This window comes from Ochotona curzoniae, unplaced genomic scaffold, assembly GCF_017591425.1.
Source record: "Ochotona curzoniae isolate NIBS_2020 unplaced genomic scaffold, NIBS_Ocur_1.0 contig_2723, whole genome shotgun sequence".
NCBI lineage: Eukaryota > Metazoa > Chordata > Mammalia > Lagomorpha > Ochotonidae > Ochotona > Ochotona curzoniae.
The window spans coordinates 21,867,494-21,887,272 of NW_024465573.1; the positions used below are offsets into that span (position 1 = coordinate 21,867,494).

General features: G+C 41.4%; 1 protein-coding gene across 7 annotated transcripts in view; it reads right to left on the bottom strand.

The window, feature by feature from the left end:
• Positions 1 to 19,779, bottom strand: part of CADM1 (cell adhesion molecule 1) — a 342,534-nt gene that overhangs the window by 37,962 nt on the left and 284,793 nt on the right. For 4 of the 7 annotated variants that reach the window (XM_040976982.1, XM_040976980.1, XM_040976981.1 and 1 more), the window contains exons 6-7: positions 9,255 to 9,354; positions 5,996 to 6,168 (exon numbers count right to left, since the gene is read on the bottom strand). In XM_040976982.1, the coding sequence (XP_040832916.1) occupies positions 5,996 to 6,168; positions 9,255 to 9,354 (273 nt within the window). Of the gene's footprint in view, positions 1 to 909; positions 991 to 5,995; positions 6,169 to 9,254; positions 9,355 to 19,779 lie in introns of all 7 variants that reach the window. The other 3 variants (XM_040976979.1, XM_040976976.1, XM_040976975.1) reach the window with 1 other exon arrangement.

Below are 19,779 nucleotides of genomic sequence, written 5' to 3' on the forward strand. Positions count from 1 at the left end.
TATACAGCGATGGGGAAAGGCCTTAATTGAGGGGAACACTGCGTGTCAAGTTGAACACGGTGTAGCCATTAGCTTGCCTACTTGAGCAGGCAGAAGAAACTCCAAGGCTCCCAGATAGGCAGCAGCAAGCAGTAGAAGAGAGCTGTGGAGAGCAGAAAGGAGACTGGGGACAAATGCCTCCTGTAGTGATAGTTAAAAATGAGAGGCAGTGACACTCATTTGAATATGAGTTTTAGAGAGTCCAAAGAGAGAAAGCCACGGAGCCGAAGCCACCGTGACTATGTCACCTACCCTCTAACATGCAGCTGAGGGCAGGGAGTGCATCACGCATGCCCAGCACGGAGAAGACACAGATGATTCGCTCTGATCTTTTCTGACCTCCCAGGTGATGCAAACAGGTAGCAGTCCTATTGGTAGGTGCGCTCTAGAGCAGCAAGGATGATTTCCCATTTGGAAGCAAAGGCCCCAACAGGCCTGTTAAAGTTAGCGGTTTGCATTTTCCCTCATCTGGATTAGGATGAGATTAAGACAAGGCCAAGATCCAAAGCCACATTACTTACCATATCCTCAATTGTGGCTAAGCAGAAGCTAGTGGCAGGTTCCCTAAGCAGCTAGGCTGCCGTTTTCTCTAGTGTTTTGCTTTGAATAGTGATGCCTACAAAAAGAATTCCCTTACGTAAAAGCTGTGAAAATATCTGATTGACTGTTACATACTTGGATGTTGAAGATTTCCTGAGGCCTTTAAGATTCAATCTAAGAACATAGTAACTGATGTGTTTAGAGCTCCAAAGTAAAGGAACAATTAATTGAAATCCAAGGATTTAAAGGGAACATGTCAGATTCTGTTTATACATACCAGAAAGACAATATACATTCAGGACATTTCCAATGGCAATGAAGGTACCATACCTGTAATGATGGTAGGGATGGTGGTGGTGGTGGTGGTGGTGGTGGTGGTTGTTGTGGGAGGAGGGATAGTTGTGGGGGGATCTGGATAAAAAAAAAAAGGAAAATCAAACCCACAATGCTGAACACAACAATGGTCAGTAATGACAAAACAGAAGCATGAGGACATTGAGATGTTTGCTTGATGACTTTCCCCTTTAAAACCAAAAGTTCTTTCCCTTCAGAGATCTCTGTCTGGTAACTGTTCCAAAGCCTTATTTGGAAGAGCTAAGAAAAGAAGAAAAGAGATTTTTCAAAATTAATGAAGTAGGTGAGATGTGAAGTAGAGAAGTGAGGAAAAAAAAAAAAATCAACACATATAACATCCCCACCCCCACCAGATTTTAAAGGTGAGCTTAAATCAAGTTGTACCAAGAGGATACAGAGGCTGTCATTTCCTTGACACTGCTACAGTTTGTAGGGTTTGTGGGGGAAGAAGCGGAGAGGGTGTTGTTCTGTTTAAAGGGCTCCTCTCAGGCAAGGATGAGCGTGCCCCTGCACACTTGCTCCCTAGGACTGTTAACTTCATTATTCTCCATCAATACATCCCAGCAGGAAGTAAAACTACTTCTGTACTCGTAATAAATACAAAGAAGAGAGAATGTCACCGCTAAATATCAAGTTCCAGGCATGTGAGATTTTACTGAGATTTTATTTTTTAAAAGTCAATAAATTTTACAACCTATAAATATTAATAAGTTGCCTTTGCTCATGTTAAAAGCTTGACCCAGGAGGACTACAATGATAAAACTGGAAGGACGTTTTCCATCTTGTCAACAAGAGAACTAAACAGCAATGAAACTCGACCCTTAAAGCCAGCAACCAGATAGGGAAACCTCTGTCGAATATTTGATATAAACTGTAATATTTCTAGCACTGTAAAATTATTTGGGGATAAGGCAAGGGCAAATATGAAAGAGAAAAAAAAAATTCCAAGCCCAAATGATCAAACTGAATGTGTTAAATTGTCAGCAAAGACTTTGAACTAAGCAATCATTCTGCTATAATAGAGTCTAAGACGATTTGAAGGCTTTTGATTTTAAATCTTATCTAAAGCACATCAACTTTTTCTGCCTGACATATCTAGTGTCCTTTTATCTTCAAGTGAGCTCTCAGATTGTCTAATTAATACGTCAAAACTTTAATTATATACTGCACCTTTAACTGGGTTTGGTACCAACTTCGCAAAAGTTTATCAACACATTAGTCTGATTTTCGGTTGGGAAGTCTGCTTAGAAAGATTTGTGCCTTTGTGTAACAATCCAAGCTTTTAATTCTCATCACCAACTGCTCCTTTTACACAAATACCTGTGTATGAACTTGACAGGAATCAATGAGCAGCACGCTGTTCTGTTTTATGGGAGACTATGCTACTTTAGATAAGGGACTCAAGAAGTTTAAGCTGCAGTGTAAAGCAGCCTCACTTGAGTTTAAAAAGGTTTCTGTTCTAATAACTCATATGAAACATTATGTTCCAAGAAGTAGAATGGTGAAATCAGTGATTTTAAATCATTTTAAAAATAGAACAGGATGAGAAACATTGTGATTTAGGCATTCCGTTCAGCCTTGCATGGCGGCACGTTTTATGGAGGCTACAGATGGGTCCTCCATTTTGTGATGTGGCAACTCCTTTACATGAACCCACACCTGTAGCTGCTGCAGCTACCAGTGGAGAGATGGCTGAACTGGGTGCATGGACCCCTGGGCCTGGCAGTGAAGACACCCTTCTCCCTCTACTCTGCACAATTCTATCCAGACAGGTGCCTGATGTCCAGCATGGTGACAGTTAATGTTTTTCTGTTCTGCTTCAATTATGCTATTACCACTGAGAAAAAAATTTGTGTGTGGGACATGTCACCTGCTATGCCATAATGCCATTTCCATACCTATTTTTAAAACTATTGGCTCAAATTATATGACGTCCACAACACAACTGAAGTGCACCTGAAGGTGATTTGTAACTATGATTACAAATGGAGAGGGAGACAAGACTAGTGAGGGCGCAGACTTCGGGGAAAAGTCCCTGTCATTTGTGAAAATCATACACTTTCATTTACCTTCATCTCTGCTGGGCAACTTTGTGCTTCATCTCTGGCTCAAATACCCTAGATGAATTGATTCCATTGATAGATATAACATTGATGCTGAGTTTATTTCTAGCTGTAACAACTACATGAAGGAGGCAGCTTTCTGGTGTATCCCAGCTTCGCCCTTGCCTCCAGCCACTGCGAGCACTTTAGGAGTGAACCAGTGGAAGGCAGATCTGTCTTCCATGTCTCTTCCTCCTCTCTAGCTCTCTGTAGCTCTGCCTTTCAAATAAAGAAATAAAACGGCAATTTGAAGAGACTATTTAAGAAAATACAGGTGCAATTAATAAGCTGAGTTTGATATGTAAAGGCTCAAAAACCAAAGCAAATTGGGGCTTAAGCACTAACTCTCTAGCTTCTGGCCATATAGAAGTCACTTGCAGAGAATTAAGTATTTCAGAGACAGGTCCAGTTTTAGTTTATAAAGCATTTCAGAAATTACTACAATCAGCTTTGGAAAGAAAATCTACCCACTGCAGCATGGGCGATGTGATGCAATGTGTTGCACCACTTAGGACACCCTCATCCCATGTCGGCGTGCCAGTCCAAGTCCTGACTACTCTGTTTCTGCTACTGGGGTGCAGCAGATGATGACTCAAATACTTGAACCCCAGTCACCTGTCTAGCAGACCTGCACCGAGTTCCTGGGTCCTGCTTTGGCCTGGCCCAACCTCAGCGAATGGCAGCCATTTGGAGGGTAAAGCAGTGAATGGAAGATTCTTTTTCTCTCCTCCTGCCACTTATCAAATACATCTTAAAAAATCAACTCTATCTACCATCTTCAGAAATTGCTAAATATTTTAATAGACAACATCTCAGGTTGGTATTCTATCTTATCACTCTGTTTTGTTAGCACAGATGGAGGAACAGAGAGAATGTACTGATCTATCAAATCCCTAGACAAGGACAGGCATGCCCTCTAATGCTAAGAAGACATGTGGGTGCAGATGTATTTTTCTAAACAGGGGGTCTTCCTATTTCTTCGTTTTAAATAATTCATTCTAGGCCAGAGAGTTAATTCCAAGAAAATTATCTTAAACTGGAGGTAAATGTTTCAGTGGAAAGCAGTGAGAGTAAGAGGATTTACAAAGAAAACCCAAACTTTGTGTAAACTTTGGAGTCAAGCGTCACAGTTCCAAAGAATATATTTAGTAACCTGTGAACCTGGGAAAAGCTGCCTGACCTTTTAAAGCTTCATTTTGTCATCCACAAAATGGGATGATGCTAATGCTTACCTCATGGCGCGATTGTGGAGATTAGGCAGGTCATGCAAATAAAACTGTCACCACATGGTGTGGAACAGAGAGAGCACTCAATAAAGGCTAGACTCAAATATGCCTGTCCATCAAATCCACAAAACGCTTCTCATCTCGTGATGCAGGAACAGTCAGTACAACAAATCAAAAATCGTTTTTTCCAGATTACTTAGTCTTCTGAATCAAGGAAGCATATAGTAGACTGGTGGAAATTTGTCACTGCTTTTTAACATCCATAGTTTATAAAAACTCTAGACTGAACATCTGTACCAGAGGCAATGAACAGCAATGGAGGGGCCTTCCTTGAGGTCCGGCTCCTGGTGGGAAAGAAACCTGTGCAGAAAAAGAGCAAGGATTCCCTGCTACTTCTGCTCAACAGTGTAAGGGAGGTGGCTCTGAGCGTCCTGGGATTGCCAACTGAAAAATGGGATAGGCTACCCTGACCCCCACACCCCATCCCCAGGAAGCTGTTCCCATCACATGGATTTCCTTAACTACTGGGGAAATTGTGCGTGCTCCTCTGTGTGGACCACAGACAACATGGTTAATGTGCAAAGAAAACATACTCCAGCAGTCCACAGATAAAGTGATTAGACACGATCTTTCAACTTTGCATTATGTTAAGAGGAAAAACTTAGGTGCAGGTTATGTATTATATTATCCATGTAGATAAGATATAAACAGCACGCTTCTGTTTGGTGAATAAGGTCACCCACTCCCAGGTGGCCCAGGTTATGAGCCATACTCCGTAAACACCCTGTATGTATAATGTATGCGTGACTATGCATATAGTTACATAGAAACTGACATGGGTTATTTACAAGGCTGACATGGGGAAAGACATGCCCTCGCAGTTGCACAGATTCAACTATTTATGGCACGCTGACACTCTGATGCTTCCTGCTGCTCATCCAGCACAGTGTCAATTCGTAGTTCTTTTTCTTGGTATAAAACTAACGGAGACGCTTAAATACTACAGAGGAAACTCAGACATCAAAAGGCTAGGAGAAAGGCACTTTTCAATGAAATAGAGAATGGTCACCATATGCAAAATCAATAATCAGGTAAAAGTGGGAAATAAGTTTAAATGCCTGGCACACAGCAGATGCTCAATAAATATTTGTTGATTAGGGAACAGAATTCATAACAATATGCTCTAATGACCCTGTAAAAAAGATATTAAGAAAAAAACAAATTAAAAATTAAAAACAAATTGTGTCCAAAGCAATTGTGATAGTGGGTTATGTAGCTACCAAGAACCTTGATTTGGTCTGACTCTACTGGCTTGCAGCACCTTCTGGAATGGAACAGCTTCACACTGAAAACAGAACAGTTACGTTCATCAAAGCAGGAGGAAGGCTAGCCTGGGTCTCACAGCGAAATATCACTGGGAATAAACGTCCCAGGCTGACAAGCACTAATTGATATGACTGAAATTTTCAGCCATTATTTGTAACATAATTTTCATAGCTTGTGCCTGTGGACACAGCTTTCCTACTCAGCATGCCCAGAGACTATGACCTGGTGGGAAATCCAGAGAAGGAGTCACTGCTGTCCCAGGTGGAGCCAGCGGGGCAGGCCACAGGCTTCTTTTAAGCTCTTGAAGGAAATCAATCGGGATTTGGTCTTCTGCTTTGGGAGTGAATCCCCAGGAGCAGCTACACGTGAGTGAGTCTAGCAGAAGGAGTGGTGTGTTTTCTCACGTACCGTATACATACAGCATATAATCCGAATGAGCCTTCCCCACTGTGTTTGAGGCTTCACAGCGGTAGGTACCATTGTCTGTTTTGTTGAGGTTATTGATGAACAGGTTGGGTCCAGACAGTACGGCATGTTGAGGCATTTCATCATCAACTCTCACCCAGGTTACCATGACAGGCCTGCCGAGGAAAGCAGAAAGAGACGAGTCGCATTATGATTTCCTACCAGGAAGCTGCATCCAACCTCTCACTCGCGCATGAAATGAGTCACATGCAGGGTGACATAATTAAAGAGGACCTACTGGAGATATTTTAACTTCGCAGATTTAAATCCGTGAAGCTTCCAAAAATCTGTTTAGAATGCCGTAATAATAATAAAAATAAAGCGCGATCTTGTGTTAAAAAATTCTCAGCAGACCACAAGTGGGAGTCTTATTACTTCTAATTCATCTTCCGCAATCAGTAGATTATCAAATGTAGCCTATTCTTATACCCCGCTGTGTGGTTTCACACCAAGTCAGAAAGGACAGAGCTCAGCCATTGTTAATCATCTCATTAATTAGGAAAAAAAGTCAAGTTCTTGGCTAGTGAGACATGTATTAATCTGATGGTTACTAACATACCAAGAACCTTGCTTGGAAGCAACTCAGTATTCAAACAAATATTGAATTCCACCAAAAAGAAAGACTTTCATATTTTAACAATGTTTTATTTTGGCCTCTGTCATTTGAAAAGCGACCACTTGGTTCTGGCAAGATGTGTAATCACTTCCTCTACCCCTTGACCTCTCTTCGCATACCTGACTCCACCCACTCAAGACGTGACCGTTCTCATGGGCATGTGGTCACCACATCTGTCTCTCGGAAAGTTACCCTTCTTTACTGGTTCTGCCAGACTCACCGATCGTGAGATCCTTTCCCGTGTGCGCATCTCAGGCCTGCAAATTCAAGGCTGTGGCTCTGGGTAAGCACTGCGGAGTGCATGGTTTCCTCAGGCCCTTATGCACTTGCTCATCAGAGGGGAGTTTGTCTTAGAGATTCAGAGAACCGCATGTGCTTCCGTTTGGAAAAAGTAAATTGCACACAATGCTCCCGAGCTCACAACGCACACACATCACGCATCTTTCAAGCCCACTCCTCAAGACTTTGCCCTCAACCTCCTCTGCACGAAGGCCACATCTAGTGCTGTGTCTGGGAACTTCCCTTGTTTAAACAGAAGGACAGCACAGATTCTCACACAGAGGTAACTTTGCTTTCAGCCTCTCCTGCTACGTCTAGGAGCAACAAGTGACCTGTGTTTTCCTGGAGAGTGGCCACTCAAGTTAGCCCTGTCAAGCAGCATTTCCAATTTTCAAATGGGATGTGAAGTTACAATTTTTCTTTAATTACACATGGGTTTATCATCACAACTCAGTAAATTATTTAAAAATTAGTACACATATGTCCTCCTGGTAGGCAGTGGCAAATGGGTCTGCCTGGCAATCAGACCTAATGTCCTGCTGCTTGACAGCTGAAACAAGCAGTAGGGGTAAGTGTTGAGAATATTCACAACATTTAATGGCAAGTTAAATTACCATTTTTATTGTATGCAATTTCTTGAGAAAATAAATAGGTAATATGCTAGAAGGGATAGCAGCCCAGTAATGCGTGCTTGCTCATATAACCATATACCCATTCCTATTTGAGAGCAACAAACAAATACCCTCTCCAGCATAAACGTCCTACAGGAAACATGTAATTTACTGTCCCCGTGGCACATTCAATTGAACACGGTACCTTCTTTGGGGGGAAAAAAACACAGAAACAAAATATAGGGTAGCAAGCCTTATACTGTAAATGTGGCTAATGTGACTGAATACAGGTATTGCAAAGAGTAAGAGGATTCAGAATGGGTGTTTTTTCCCCCCAATTGGATTGTTTCAGAGGTAACACTAGCTGCTAATTAGGGCATAATTCAGACAGTTTACACAAAGATTTGAATCTTTTGCAGTGCTCAAAAGAGATACAAGCTTGCAGTGTTCAAAACCAAGTAACTTTGAAATAACGCAGGGAGAGCAAAACAGAGCAAAGATTACCCAAAAGCAATCTTTTAACACTTGGAACGGTTAGCACAGAGACAAGTGAATTCCAGACCATGGCCAGGTAGCATGAAGACAGGGAGGCCGGAGAGGAGACCCAGGAACTGATGGGACCCAAAGCCCCTGGTGGCTCCCTGGATTCATGTAACAGACAGGAGTCTCTCCGGAATACCAGGGTGAATTCTTTCTAGAGATATCCAGAGCTTTTTTGAGGTGCTCTGAGTTTCTTAAATAAAAACTCTGACGATGCTGGTGAGCAAACTCTGCATGGAAAACCAAAATTGTATTACAGGGACAGCAGAGGGAGCTCAACACTGGTTTTCGTTGTTGTTTTTGTAGTTTAGCACCAGTGCAAGTTTGAATGCCCTTAATCCCAACATCAACCTGCTCATGTATTTCAGCATTCCACGTTGTTTGTTCCAAGGCAGTTGGACATTCACCAGGAAGAGGGAAAAAATTCTCTTTCCCAAAGTAAACCGGAGTAGGATTCAAAGTAGCACTGCCTCATGGCGTTTTTCCCCTATTGGTGCTGATGCAAGCAGTTCCTCTAATTCACTTTAGCTTGTTTGGTAGGGAGCAGCAAAATAGCTCCTTTAGACTGCTTAACCAAATCACAACTTTAGTTGGCTCTCCGAGGCAATGGCATATACGGCTTCCTGGAGAAAAGTTCCTGAGCTTTTTCTTTACTCACAGAAATATTTCTAAGAGTCAAGTCTGACACTTTTCTTTGAGGGAAGAAGATGGCAAAATTAAAAGTAGGGTGAATTCATTTGCCTACAGCTGGCCCTAAACACAGCAGCTTAATTTAAGTCTGAAAAGCATCTTTGTAGCAGATTAGACATCAGCACAGAAGGCTGCAGATACATCATTAGATTGTGGGCATACTAAAAATTTATTAGGATTGTGTGTGAGAGAAAAAATAGTCCTGACAATCATGCTGATGATAATAAAATAGAATTAGCTGAGATTTCGGTCTTAGCTGGCATTCAATTTTTCTCCCAATCCTGACGAATAGGAACCCTAGAGATTTATTTACTTTGCCTCTCACAATTATTCTGCATTTCTTGAAAAATCTCCCACCCTTTACAGCAGGAGACCAGTGACAGACCAATGAGTTGTAAATGCACATCTCTGTGTTCTGACATTTACTGCTCTCGACCCTCTGCCAACCTTGGCCTTCAGAACTTACTGGGGCTTCCCGATGGCTTCACATGTTAACTCAAGCGCGTCCCCTTCCCGGGTGAGGCCTTGTAGAGGATAAGTCATCTGAATATGCACTTGAGGCTTATCTGTGTGACAACAACACAAAGTATAATGTTTAGCAAATGATATCATCAGGCAAAATCAGACACTCACGCTGCTGCAAACCCCATGTTACCAGCACTGACTTGCTCCCCATTCACATGCTTTCAGGAACATCCTTCTAATTAGTTAGTAATTTTGGCATTTGCTCAAATTAAATTGACTAATAACTCCAAGGAGTGAACTGCGAATAGATAAGAGATTCATAAGCCAACTGTGCCACATCAAACATTTCCTGCGAAATACATTTTGTTACATTGAAGTTTATCTCCAAACTCACTCAAGCTAAAGGAAACTCATTTGCCTTCATGCTGAGGTGAAGCCACAGATATTTGTGGTGCTCAGAATTGATACATCTTATCATATATCATATATTACTTTGTGACAATACACTGTGACACTGCATATTAATATGTTTGCCTCTTCCATGCTCTTGTTTTCAAATGGAAAAGGCAGAACTTCAGAATTCCACTCTAATGGCTTTAGCAGGAGGAAAAAAACTGGGACGTTTTGATGACCTCTAACGAAACTCTTCGACATCTCAGTGCAAGCAGAAAGTGTAAGAAGAAAGGAAACTGGCATTTGCTCAGTCCTTCAGACCAGCGGGGGTGGTAGACTAAGCTCAAAGGTGGGGATACGAACTGTGGGACCCACAGATGAAGCAGCTTGTTCAGGGTCACAGAGATAATATAAATTGGAGACAATCCATGGAATTTCTAGAAGCACAGATTTTGGATTCAGAATGTCTCCCAAAGGAAGCCATCACTGAAGCTAAGCGTAGCTTCCTAATGGAGTAAAGTACTTAGGTGGTGATGCAAGTGTTCTAATTTCCATTCACCACTTAAAACTGTCCTGTGTGTGCATGTGTGGGGAATGGGTGTGAGAGACGAATGGGAGGCAGTGAAGAGAACAAGGAAGCAAGCCAACAAAGCCAGAATGAATGCAGACATAGGCAAACACAGTCAACCACAGGAGCTGAAAGGAATTAGCAGAGTATTCTCCTTAGGCTCCAACTAGCCAGTCATTAATCCCTAAATCATTTTTTCTCATTTAATGCTATGGCTCTGTAAATGTATATTTTTGGAAATGTACCCAAGGAGCAATAAATGTTAGAGGTCAAGACATCATTTGGCTGAAAGGTCAAAACAATTTACTACAGTTTCGCTTTCTCAGACGATCACAGCACCTAAACAACAGCCCGTGGCCTTTCACAGGCAGTGGTTGGCTCATTAACATTCATCCTATGGATAAGGGAGAAGAAGAGCATACGGCAGGGCTCCACCACTCTCATCCTGCACACACTCCCGCATGCTGCACAAGCAAGCCCTCTCTCACTGTGGCTATTGCCTAGATGCATTTCATAGTACCCTTCCTATCACAGTTCCTTTTTGGGGCCTCTAGCATCGTGTGGTAGTCCAAACCTTCTTTTTACAGCCTCTTGGTACACTCAATTGTGTGCACTGCACAGTAAGTCCCTGCGCTAAGAACACCAAGTTAATAGGCCCACAGACTGCAGCTGACCCTTGCAAGTAAAACGATTCTATTCTTGGACTAGATGGCAAAGGAAATGTTTAAGGGCAAAGAGGCAGAGAGGTTTCGAGATCTTGATCACTTGAGTGGGGAAAGTAGTCATTAAAGACAGAAATTCACATAACAAGGATGACCTTGAATTGACTCAGCTACTGGGATGAAGCAAGAGCCTTTGGGTACTACTTGCCAGACCTACTGACCACAGCTTAGGCCAAATTCAACCCCTGGGTGAGGTCCGTGTAGGTCTATTGGTGTGACACACACACACACTGATATGTATAAGAATAATGAAGGAAGGTTCACTGAACACATGAGTAATAACATTCAGAAACAGCAGTGCTTTCGGAGTTCCTCTGTAGAGGACCTTGTCTGTCTATCCATGAAGCATCCTGGGTGAGGCTAAATTTAAAGCCCTAAATTTGGGCTGAAATACACCATTTTTAATAGGCTAATCTCTGATTCATGGAGGGGCGACATGTTCTCATGCACCGCTAATGTTGGCCAATGAATTAGGAGAGGCAGAATGCTTACTGGGCCAAGTGGCAAGTCCTACTTTTTTCTTCCTGTAATTTATAAGCCGACCCAAAGTGTATATTTTTTAGCAAGGTGCATTAAAGGTTTTACATACTCAAGTTTCATTAATAACAAAGAGAGTGTTGAAAAATCTATTCCACCCTGCTTCTTCAGTGCCGTCTAGTTTGTTTTACTTAAATGCTTTTTTATGTTCCTAATGAGCTGTTCACCAGTTGTCAATTACTCACATAAAATAGGAAGAACAAGCTAAGTACCTGCTATACCTGAAAAAAAAAAAAATCACACACCAAGTCACAGAAAAGATTCCTTTGGTTTTGACAACTGGCTTTCCCAATCTATTTTTAGTTTCTGGAGAAACACCTACCATTGGCTTTTTGGACACAGCTGCCATGGTTACCTAGCTGAAAAGACAAAGATCAACCTTGCTTGTGTTGCACAGGAAAATGACCTCTTCCATCGACACACCATATATATAGGCATATTATCTGACCATGGGTGGCTAAACTATCATAATGTCCAGCCTAATAACTAAACAGAAGGTCTTTGAGCCAAGACCCATTCTGGGCTGATGGAAACTTAAGAAACAAAATCTGCCTCCCTTCCTTTGCGCTCAAAGAGAAACTCAAGTATTCTTAACAGGTGAAATGAAAACCCTGGGGGTTGCCCTCAAGAATTCAGGGGTGTTAAATTCTTCAGGGGGTTCCTGACCACAATAGGAGGATGTGGAAACACTGAACAATCCAGATGGCCGACTGACTAGCCCCAGAGCTTGTCATTTATATTTTAATTGCATTCATAAATCAAATGTTATAACCTACCGAATCTTTTCTAAAACACAATCAGAACCCAAGATTTATTTTAAAGTAATGAGGTAAAGGCCCAGTCTATTTTCTGGGGGATCATTTTACATGTTGGTTAGATGTAAGGCACAAGGCTAAAAGCCAGATGACACTCTCTACCCAAGTGCAATAACTGTCCAGAAATGCATCGCTCAGAAAGGCTTCATGTCATTATAAAATGGAACTGCTATATAAAAGGGAGAAAAATAGTTAGGTCTGTGCACTTAAGGAACATTACAGTTATAGAGATGGCATCACCAACAGCCAATAAATTAGGTCGAGAAATCTGAGGTTTTCATAATACTGTGTAATTTTTTAAACCCCATAAAAGACATTTAGCAAGACAGCTATAACAGAAAAAATTTGTTCATTAGTCAAAGGTGCACAGAGGGTTAAATATGAGGAAGCTTTAGGTCGTACTACAGTAACAACCAATTAAAAAAATAATATTAGAGAGACATTCTGATTTGATGAGACTTTCTTTAAATGTGCTTTGCACTCTATATAAAGGGAAAAATATAAAGGGAAACTTTTAAGGAGGTTAGAATGGCTCGCTGGCAGATTACAATTGATTTCATGCCAGTCTGACCTTGCACCACATTCTATGGTCTTTTCAGAAGACGGAACTCAAGATTCCGTAACCTGTATTTCAATTTCCCATGTAAATGAAAAGGCACAGTCTCCTCTTTAAGGCTAACACTAACACAGCATGTCTTTGAAATCTTTCATTTTTTTTTTTTTAACAAAAATGGTATTTTGTAGTTTCATTTTGACTGAGATGCTGCTCTTCCCAGGAAGCTGAGAGGCAGAGAGCGGAGGCCAGGGGGGAAGGCAACCTGTCATCCTGATAACAGTTCTACTTTTCCATGAAGATCCCTGACCTTCCCTGTCTTCTTATGGACATCTGCATCACATAGTGTGGGCGTCATATTTTTTGACGTGCTGACTGCAACCAATTCTCAGGGCCTGAGTGCAAACCTGCTCCTGCATCTGCATTTGGGACACAGGTTCTTCCTGTTCCTCATTTATAACCTATGTAATTTCGTTGCTGTTGCTGTTGTTGTCAAAAGAAAAAGAAAAAAAAAAGATTTATTTGAAAGAATCTTTAACTTTCCAAAATGGTAATGATGGTTGGGATTGGGCCAAGCCAGACATGAGTTTGAAATTCCATCTGGGTCTCTCAAGTACGTGGCAGGGGCCCAAGTAGTTGGGCATCTTCTGCTGTTTTCCCAGGCATATTGGCAGGGAGCTGGATCAGAAGAGTAGCTGAGACGTGAACGGTGCCCATGGAAGATGCTGGCATTGTAGACTGCCACTTAACCTATCATGCCACAAGTCTGGCCCCACCTCTCCAGTATTCTGAGACACCAGTGTGGACCAAGTGCTAATTGTTTCAAGTCCTGCTAGGCAGAAATCAGGGGCTGTGTGGGCACTGATGCTATCAGAAGGGCTGGGGAAAGGGCTTGGGTCAGCCCCTGTGTATTCAAGTGGGCAAGCACTGACTGAGGAGTCTTTGTCAATCACAGGGGATTATTGCAGTTCAGAGTAGAACGACAATACAAAGATTAACCTGAGATTTGGTGAGTATTAAAAGCTGTTTGAACTCAAAGTGAGAAGCACCCCTACAACATGGTTTTTAAATGGTTGGGAAGATGATAGCTTTGTAACTAAAGGAGCACAGGGTAACTGGGACTGGTTAGAGAACAGTCACTGGGAGTTCTCAGAGGAATTAACAGAGACCAACTTGTCCGCAGTTCACTTTCCATAGTCATGGTAATGTGCATAAGTAATTTTCACTGCTGTTTGTTCTGTTTGTAAGGTGAAGGAACTCTTGCTGTTACATCTGTATGAGTATAGCTGCAGAATGGATTGGAGCACTTCACTTGCTCGTCTGGAGGAGTGTTGAACTATTCTGAATGAGGGGAGGCAAATCAGGTGTGATTCAAGTAGGAACCATATCACCCAAGTACAATGTCATTTCTTCTCTCAGCAACTTGCAAAGTCTGGTGGATCCCTTTCATTGTTTTTTTTTTTTAAAGACTTATTTGTTTATTTAAAAGGCAGAGTTAGAGAGACAGAGGGAGAGATAGAGAGATAGGTCCTTCCTCTGCCTGTTCACTCCCCAAATGGCCACAATGGCTGGGGCTAGGTCAGGCCAAAGCCAGCAGGACCTGGAATCCACCCATGTCTCCACCATTGGTAACAAAGGCCTAGGACCTTACGTCATTCTCTGTTGCCTTTCCAGGCACTCTGGCAGGGAACTAAACGAGAAGCAGAACATCAAGGCCTCGAACCGTTGTTCTAATGGGATGCTGGCACTGCAGGCTAGCAGCTTTACCTGCTGTGACATAGCGCTGGCCCCAGTTTCGTGGATCTCAAATTAACACAAACAGAATCATATTTTATTTCATGATGTTCGGGTAGGAAATTGTGTTCCCACTGCTCTTTAAGGGGGAACATATACGCTCAGAACCCTCTTTCATATCTTTGGAGAAATCTTCCAAATTTAAAAGCAAACACCAGGCAAGAAAATCCGTATAGCAAGATTTTCTATACGAGATCGCTACTTTGGTAGTGATTTTTTGTTTTGCTTTGAAACTCCTGGTAACCAGAACATTACCAGTGCCTGACATACAACATACATTCAATACATAGGTGCTAAATGAGTGAAGGAAGGGAGGAATGGATGGATGAGAAAACTGAGAGATATTAGGGCAGACACTTCTACTCCTGGCTCTACTACTGATTAAAAAAAAATCTTATCACAAATCCAGCTCAGTTCTCATCACACAACCTAATCATGTCAATCTACTTCCTCAATGTGAAATCCAGTCCAGGTGTTCCGGTTCATACACCTCCATTTCACTACACATTGACTTAGCGTTTCTGGTGGATCTGAAAATGGTATCTTACAGGAATTCATAAAGGATGTTGTTTGTCCATTCTTTCTGGTTTTGGATACCAGCTTCACAGTCATTTAACCTTTCACAGAATCAAAATTTGACCCATTAAGTGAAGAGAGTACATTGGATGGCAAATTTGCCTGTGCACAGTCACAGAGATGAATTTTTGGACAAACACATTAGGTCACTGAGGTGTGGGAGGTGGGCCCTTGTCAAATGGGCCTCTTCCTGCAGGAGTGCCTTCAGAGGACAGAGGCTTTGCCCCTCCAGAGTCATTTGAGTCTTGCTCACAATGCATTTGGTCCAGAATTCATTTCATTTCCTCAGTATTGGTCATTTAACCTTCTGCTCTCTACTCCCTTGCACACTGCAGAATTCCCGGCTAGCCATCTATAGCCTCCAAACATCAGGCACTATACCCATCACAACTCTAGTAACACAAAAACGATGTTAAAAAAAAATGGCTTCAATGAAGCGGCCTTGCATGCCTAGATTTATATCTCATGAAGAATAATAAATACTGAAATAACCTCCCTGAAACTCTACCCATTGCTAAAAGAATTAAAAAAAAAAGCATAACAAAACAAAACACCGAAAAGAGAGTGGAAGGATGAACACATCCTATTGAAAAGGAAAACTAGAGATCAGAGAAAAACAGGCCAAATCTGAAAACATCAGCTATTATGCTTTGAAGAATCCATCCTGGGAACAGGGCTGATGGAGGAGTGGGTGTGACACAGAGTGGCTCCTGGAAACCAAGTCTTATCCTCCACTCTACACGGGAAAAACTCACTGGTTTCCAGGTTTTTATCCTGCCTTTCACGGCAGGGCACTATCGATATTACAGCAACATTTATTTTGGCACAGAGAAGGAAGAAGTTTTGATCATCTCCTCAATGTCCAATTTTCCCCCAGGGGTGAGAGACTGAAAGAAAAAGAAGAAGAAGAAAAAAATCAACAAAACAAAACCAAACTGACCCCTCCCTGCACCTTGGATGAACAAGAATATGGATTTATAAAATACCTGGCTCCATCTAGTCAATAAAACTCATTTTGAAAATGATGGCCATGTACCTGATTAACTGTCAGATGATAATCAGAGCAGGGAAGCCATTCAGATACCCAATCGGAGATGCTTTGTTTTCTTTCTCCTTTTCAAAACTCAGCTCTCCCATTCCTTCTTGTATATGTGTGTGTGCGTGCACACACAACACACACACACACACACACACACACACACACACACACACACAGAGAGAAAAAACCTTCACAAAATGCGAATTTTTTGGCAAAACATTTTAGAGAGCAAGGCTGTGATGGGTGAAATCAAAAGACACACAGCAGTAATTCAAGGGTTTCATATTCGCCTCTGTCCGGAGGAAAGCCTTCCTCTCTTGTGCGCTGCAATCTGAATTCCATACGGAGGGTCACAGCTCTTCTTTGAATTCCTGGCTTATCTGCCATGTGTTGCCACCTTGATGTTATTTAGACAGCTTCCTTTTAGGGCTCAGACAGTGAACTGTTCTCGTTTAAACAGCCTTTTTTTTTTTTTTTTTTTCTGACAAGAGTGCTTTCCCTAGGATCCAAAGCTGTACTAACTGTGCTGCAACTGTGTCACATTCCGTTCTAACCAACCACGGTGTAGATTTGGCCAACAGCACCTATATTGGCATTTGTGAGGAAAAAAAAAAATATGCACAGGAAGATTTTTGGGGTCATATAGCTAAGAACAGTAAAAAGCAAAACTGCTTGCTACCTAACATCTAAGAAAACAGAGCTTTGGATTGTAGCTTGCAGATGTAATTATTTTCCATTTTAAACAGTTAACTGTGGGCTGCTGTGGTACCCTTGCTGCGTCTCAGAACGAAAGCTGGAAAACCAAGAGCCCTACTGTATGTTCCTCGTTCCCAGCAACGTTCCTATGAGAAAACCTTATTAATGAGCTTGCAAACGAGCACCCAACAGGGAAATGTCACAAACAAGAGCGGCTAATGCCCCAGAAAATCAAATAACTGAGCACTTGGTTGATTGTGGTGCCTTTCATATTTATAATAAAAAGAGGGGGGCTTTAATTCACTGATTCTGAAAGGGTCAACACCTTGCTGAACAAAACAACTCATTTATTTATGTTCCGAAATCTCCAGATGATAAATTACATTGATGTTAATCACTTCAATGCATACTACACAATTAATATCTGTACTCACCAAAAACTTAAGGATTATTAAAAGTATGACAGCATACACATCTGGCTGATTTTTCACATAATTGGGCACAACAATTTCTCCTGGTACCACAAATAATGGTACTAGCAAGCAAACACTGCACAATTCTGGTTCAATTAATTAGGACTTAAATCCACAAGACAAAAGCAATTCCAAGTTGTAGCTCAAGCCTTGTCTTCTATGTGATAATGGCGGTGCTCCACAGTTTATTAGGAGGAACAAGTATAAACTTTCCCATTTTTTTAATCCCTCCTTTTTCCTCATACTTGAAGATATTTAAGAGTTTACAATTAGTGTCTATCCTTTTCCTTTTTAAACAAATCCTTACATATAAAAAAGATGCAATGTATACTGAATTCAAATCTATTATCTCTCACTTAACCCTATTCGTATCCCGGTTAACATTCATTTGTCTTGGATGGAGTTGAGAGACATTTCCATAAGCCTCCATGGCCCAAAATGGGTCAGGGTTAAGCGATGTGAATGTAGTTAACAGCATTCATATGAAGTTAGACTTGTCCCAAGGTCATCTTATTTACTCAAAGGACAATTTTGAGTATGCGAAGTGCTCGGTATTTCCTGTTGATAATGTTTATCACTGATAATATAAGAAATCTATTTAGATGATAAAGGACAGGAGATTACAAAAAAACTATATAATTGTTTTAATTTTTGTTAGACATACATATATAAAAACAAACAAAATTCGTAACTTTTACGTTTTTTTCCCAAACATATGTTTTGGTCGCGATAAAATATCTAAGTGACTTAAGAAAAATTTCAAGTCCTGGTGCAATGGCTAAATCCTCAACGTGCATCCACCAAATCCCATAAGGGTGTTGGTTTGTGTCCCGGCTGCTCCACATTCCATCTAGCTCCCTGTACATAGCCTGGGGAAGCAATGGAAGATGAGGAAGATGACCCAAAGCCTTGGGACCCTGCACCCATGTGGGAGACCTGGAAGAAGTCCCTGGTTTCAGACTGACTAAACTCTTGGCGCTGCAGCCATTTGGGGAGTGAACCAGCAGATGGAAAATTTTTCTGTCTCTCCTTCTCTCAGTAAATCTGGTTTGTCTCTCCAATAAAAATATATTTAAAAATAGAAATGAAAAATCTAAAAGCAGTTAGGAAAGCTCTAAGAGCAAAAGAGACTCCTTAAACAGTGAGCCAAATGTGGTGAATATGTGATTTTATTAATTTTTTCCAAGTTTATAACTAACAAAGAATTTTTAAATGAGTCAATAAACACCAAAAAGGTTAAAAACTTCTGACTATGTTCGGGTCAGTTTAAAAATACTTGTCCTCACTTGGTGTCCAAAATAATTCTACATGCATGAGGTCTGCTGCTAGCTACTGAACAAATTATTATAAGAATCTCATGCTTCCTTGTGGCCGTGACATTACGGTGCAGCTAGTCGGCAGTCACCAAACTGCTATGGGGAATTAGCACTGCCGACACCACCTGTCATTGATCCATAACACTTCAAAGCCCAATGATGGAGTATATCAGGCATCTGAGGCAGGTGGCTTTTGCTACCGTATGGCTGCTCATGTTCAAAGAGACTGAAGATGGTAGGAAATGATGCAGCGAATGCCAATCATGTTTAAGGAAGTTACTTCAGAAATTCTGGACTGACTTTGCCTAGTTCTCAATGGTACTCTCAGAATGGAGGCTGCTGATGTGTCACATGACTTTCTTCAGCACAGTAAGCAGGTGATTGTGCAAATATCTGAGTTCCTCTCATCCCTGTGGGAGACACCTGGATGGAGTTTTTAGCTCTTGGCTTCAGACTGGCCTAGATCTGGCTCCTGTGAATATCTGGGGAGTGAACCAGCAAACAGAAGATTTTGCTCTCTCTGTCTCTGCCACTCTGTCTTTCAAATAAATAAATTTTTAGAAAGTGGTTTTCCTATGTAAATGCCAAAAAATGGAGCATCAAGAATACAATGTTTGAGTGATTGCATGTTGCATAAAATACAGACTTTCCCATGAAAATATTTTCTGTTAACAGTTTAAACTAGTCAGTAGTAGGGTACATGCCCATTTCTGGAGGACCTAAGATGTCATTTCCGTGCAGTTAAGGACTAGTGGTTTCTTTGTTAGACTGAAATCACATGGACTCAGGTATGTAGCCTTATATTTTTCTTGGAAGCAGAAATCTGGTTCCATCTATAGACTATGGAAGACAATGCTTACATGGATCATTCTCGCATTTTCTAAGGAGTAGGAGGTATACTGCCTGAATTATTTTGCATTTCGGAGTGAGTGTAATTCTGTAGGTGGGTGGGGCTATATTGCTATATTCTATTTAAAAGATACTTTGAGAAACTACTTAAGGAGTTTAGGGGTGTAAACTGAGTGAATATCTACTCAGGACTCA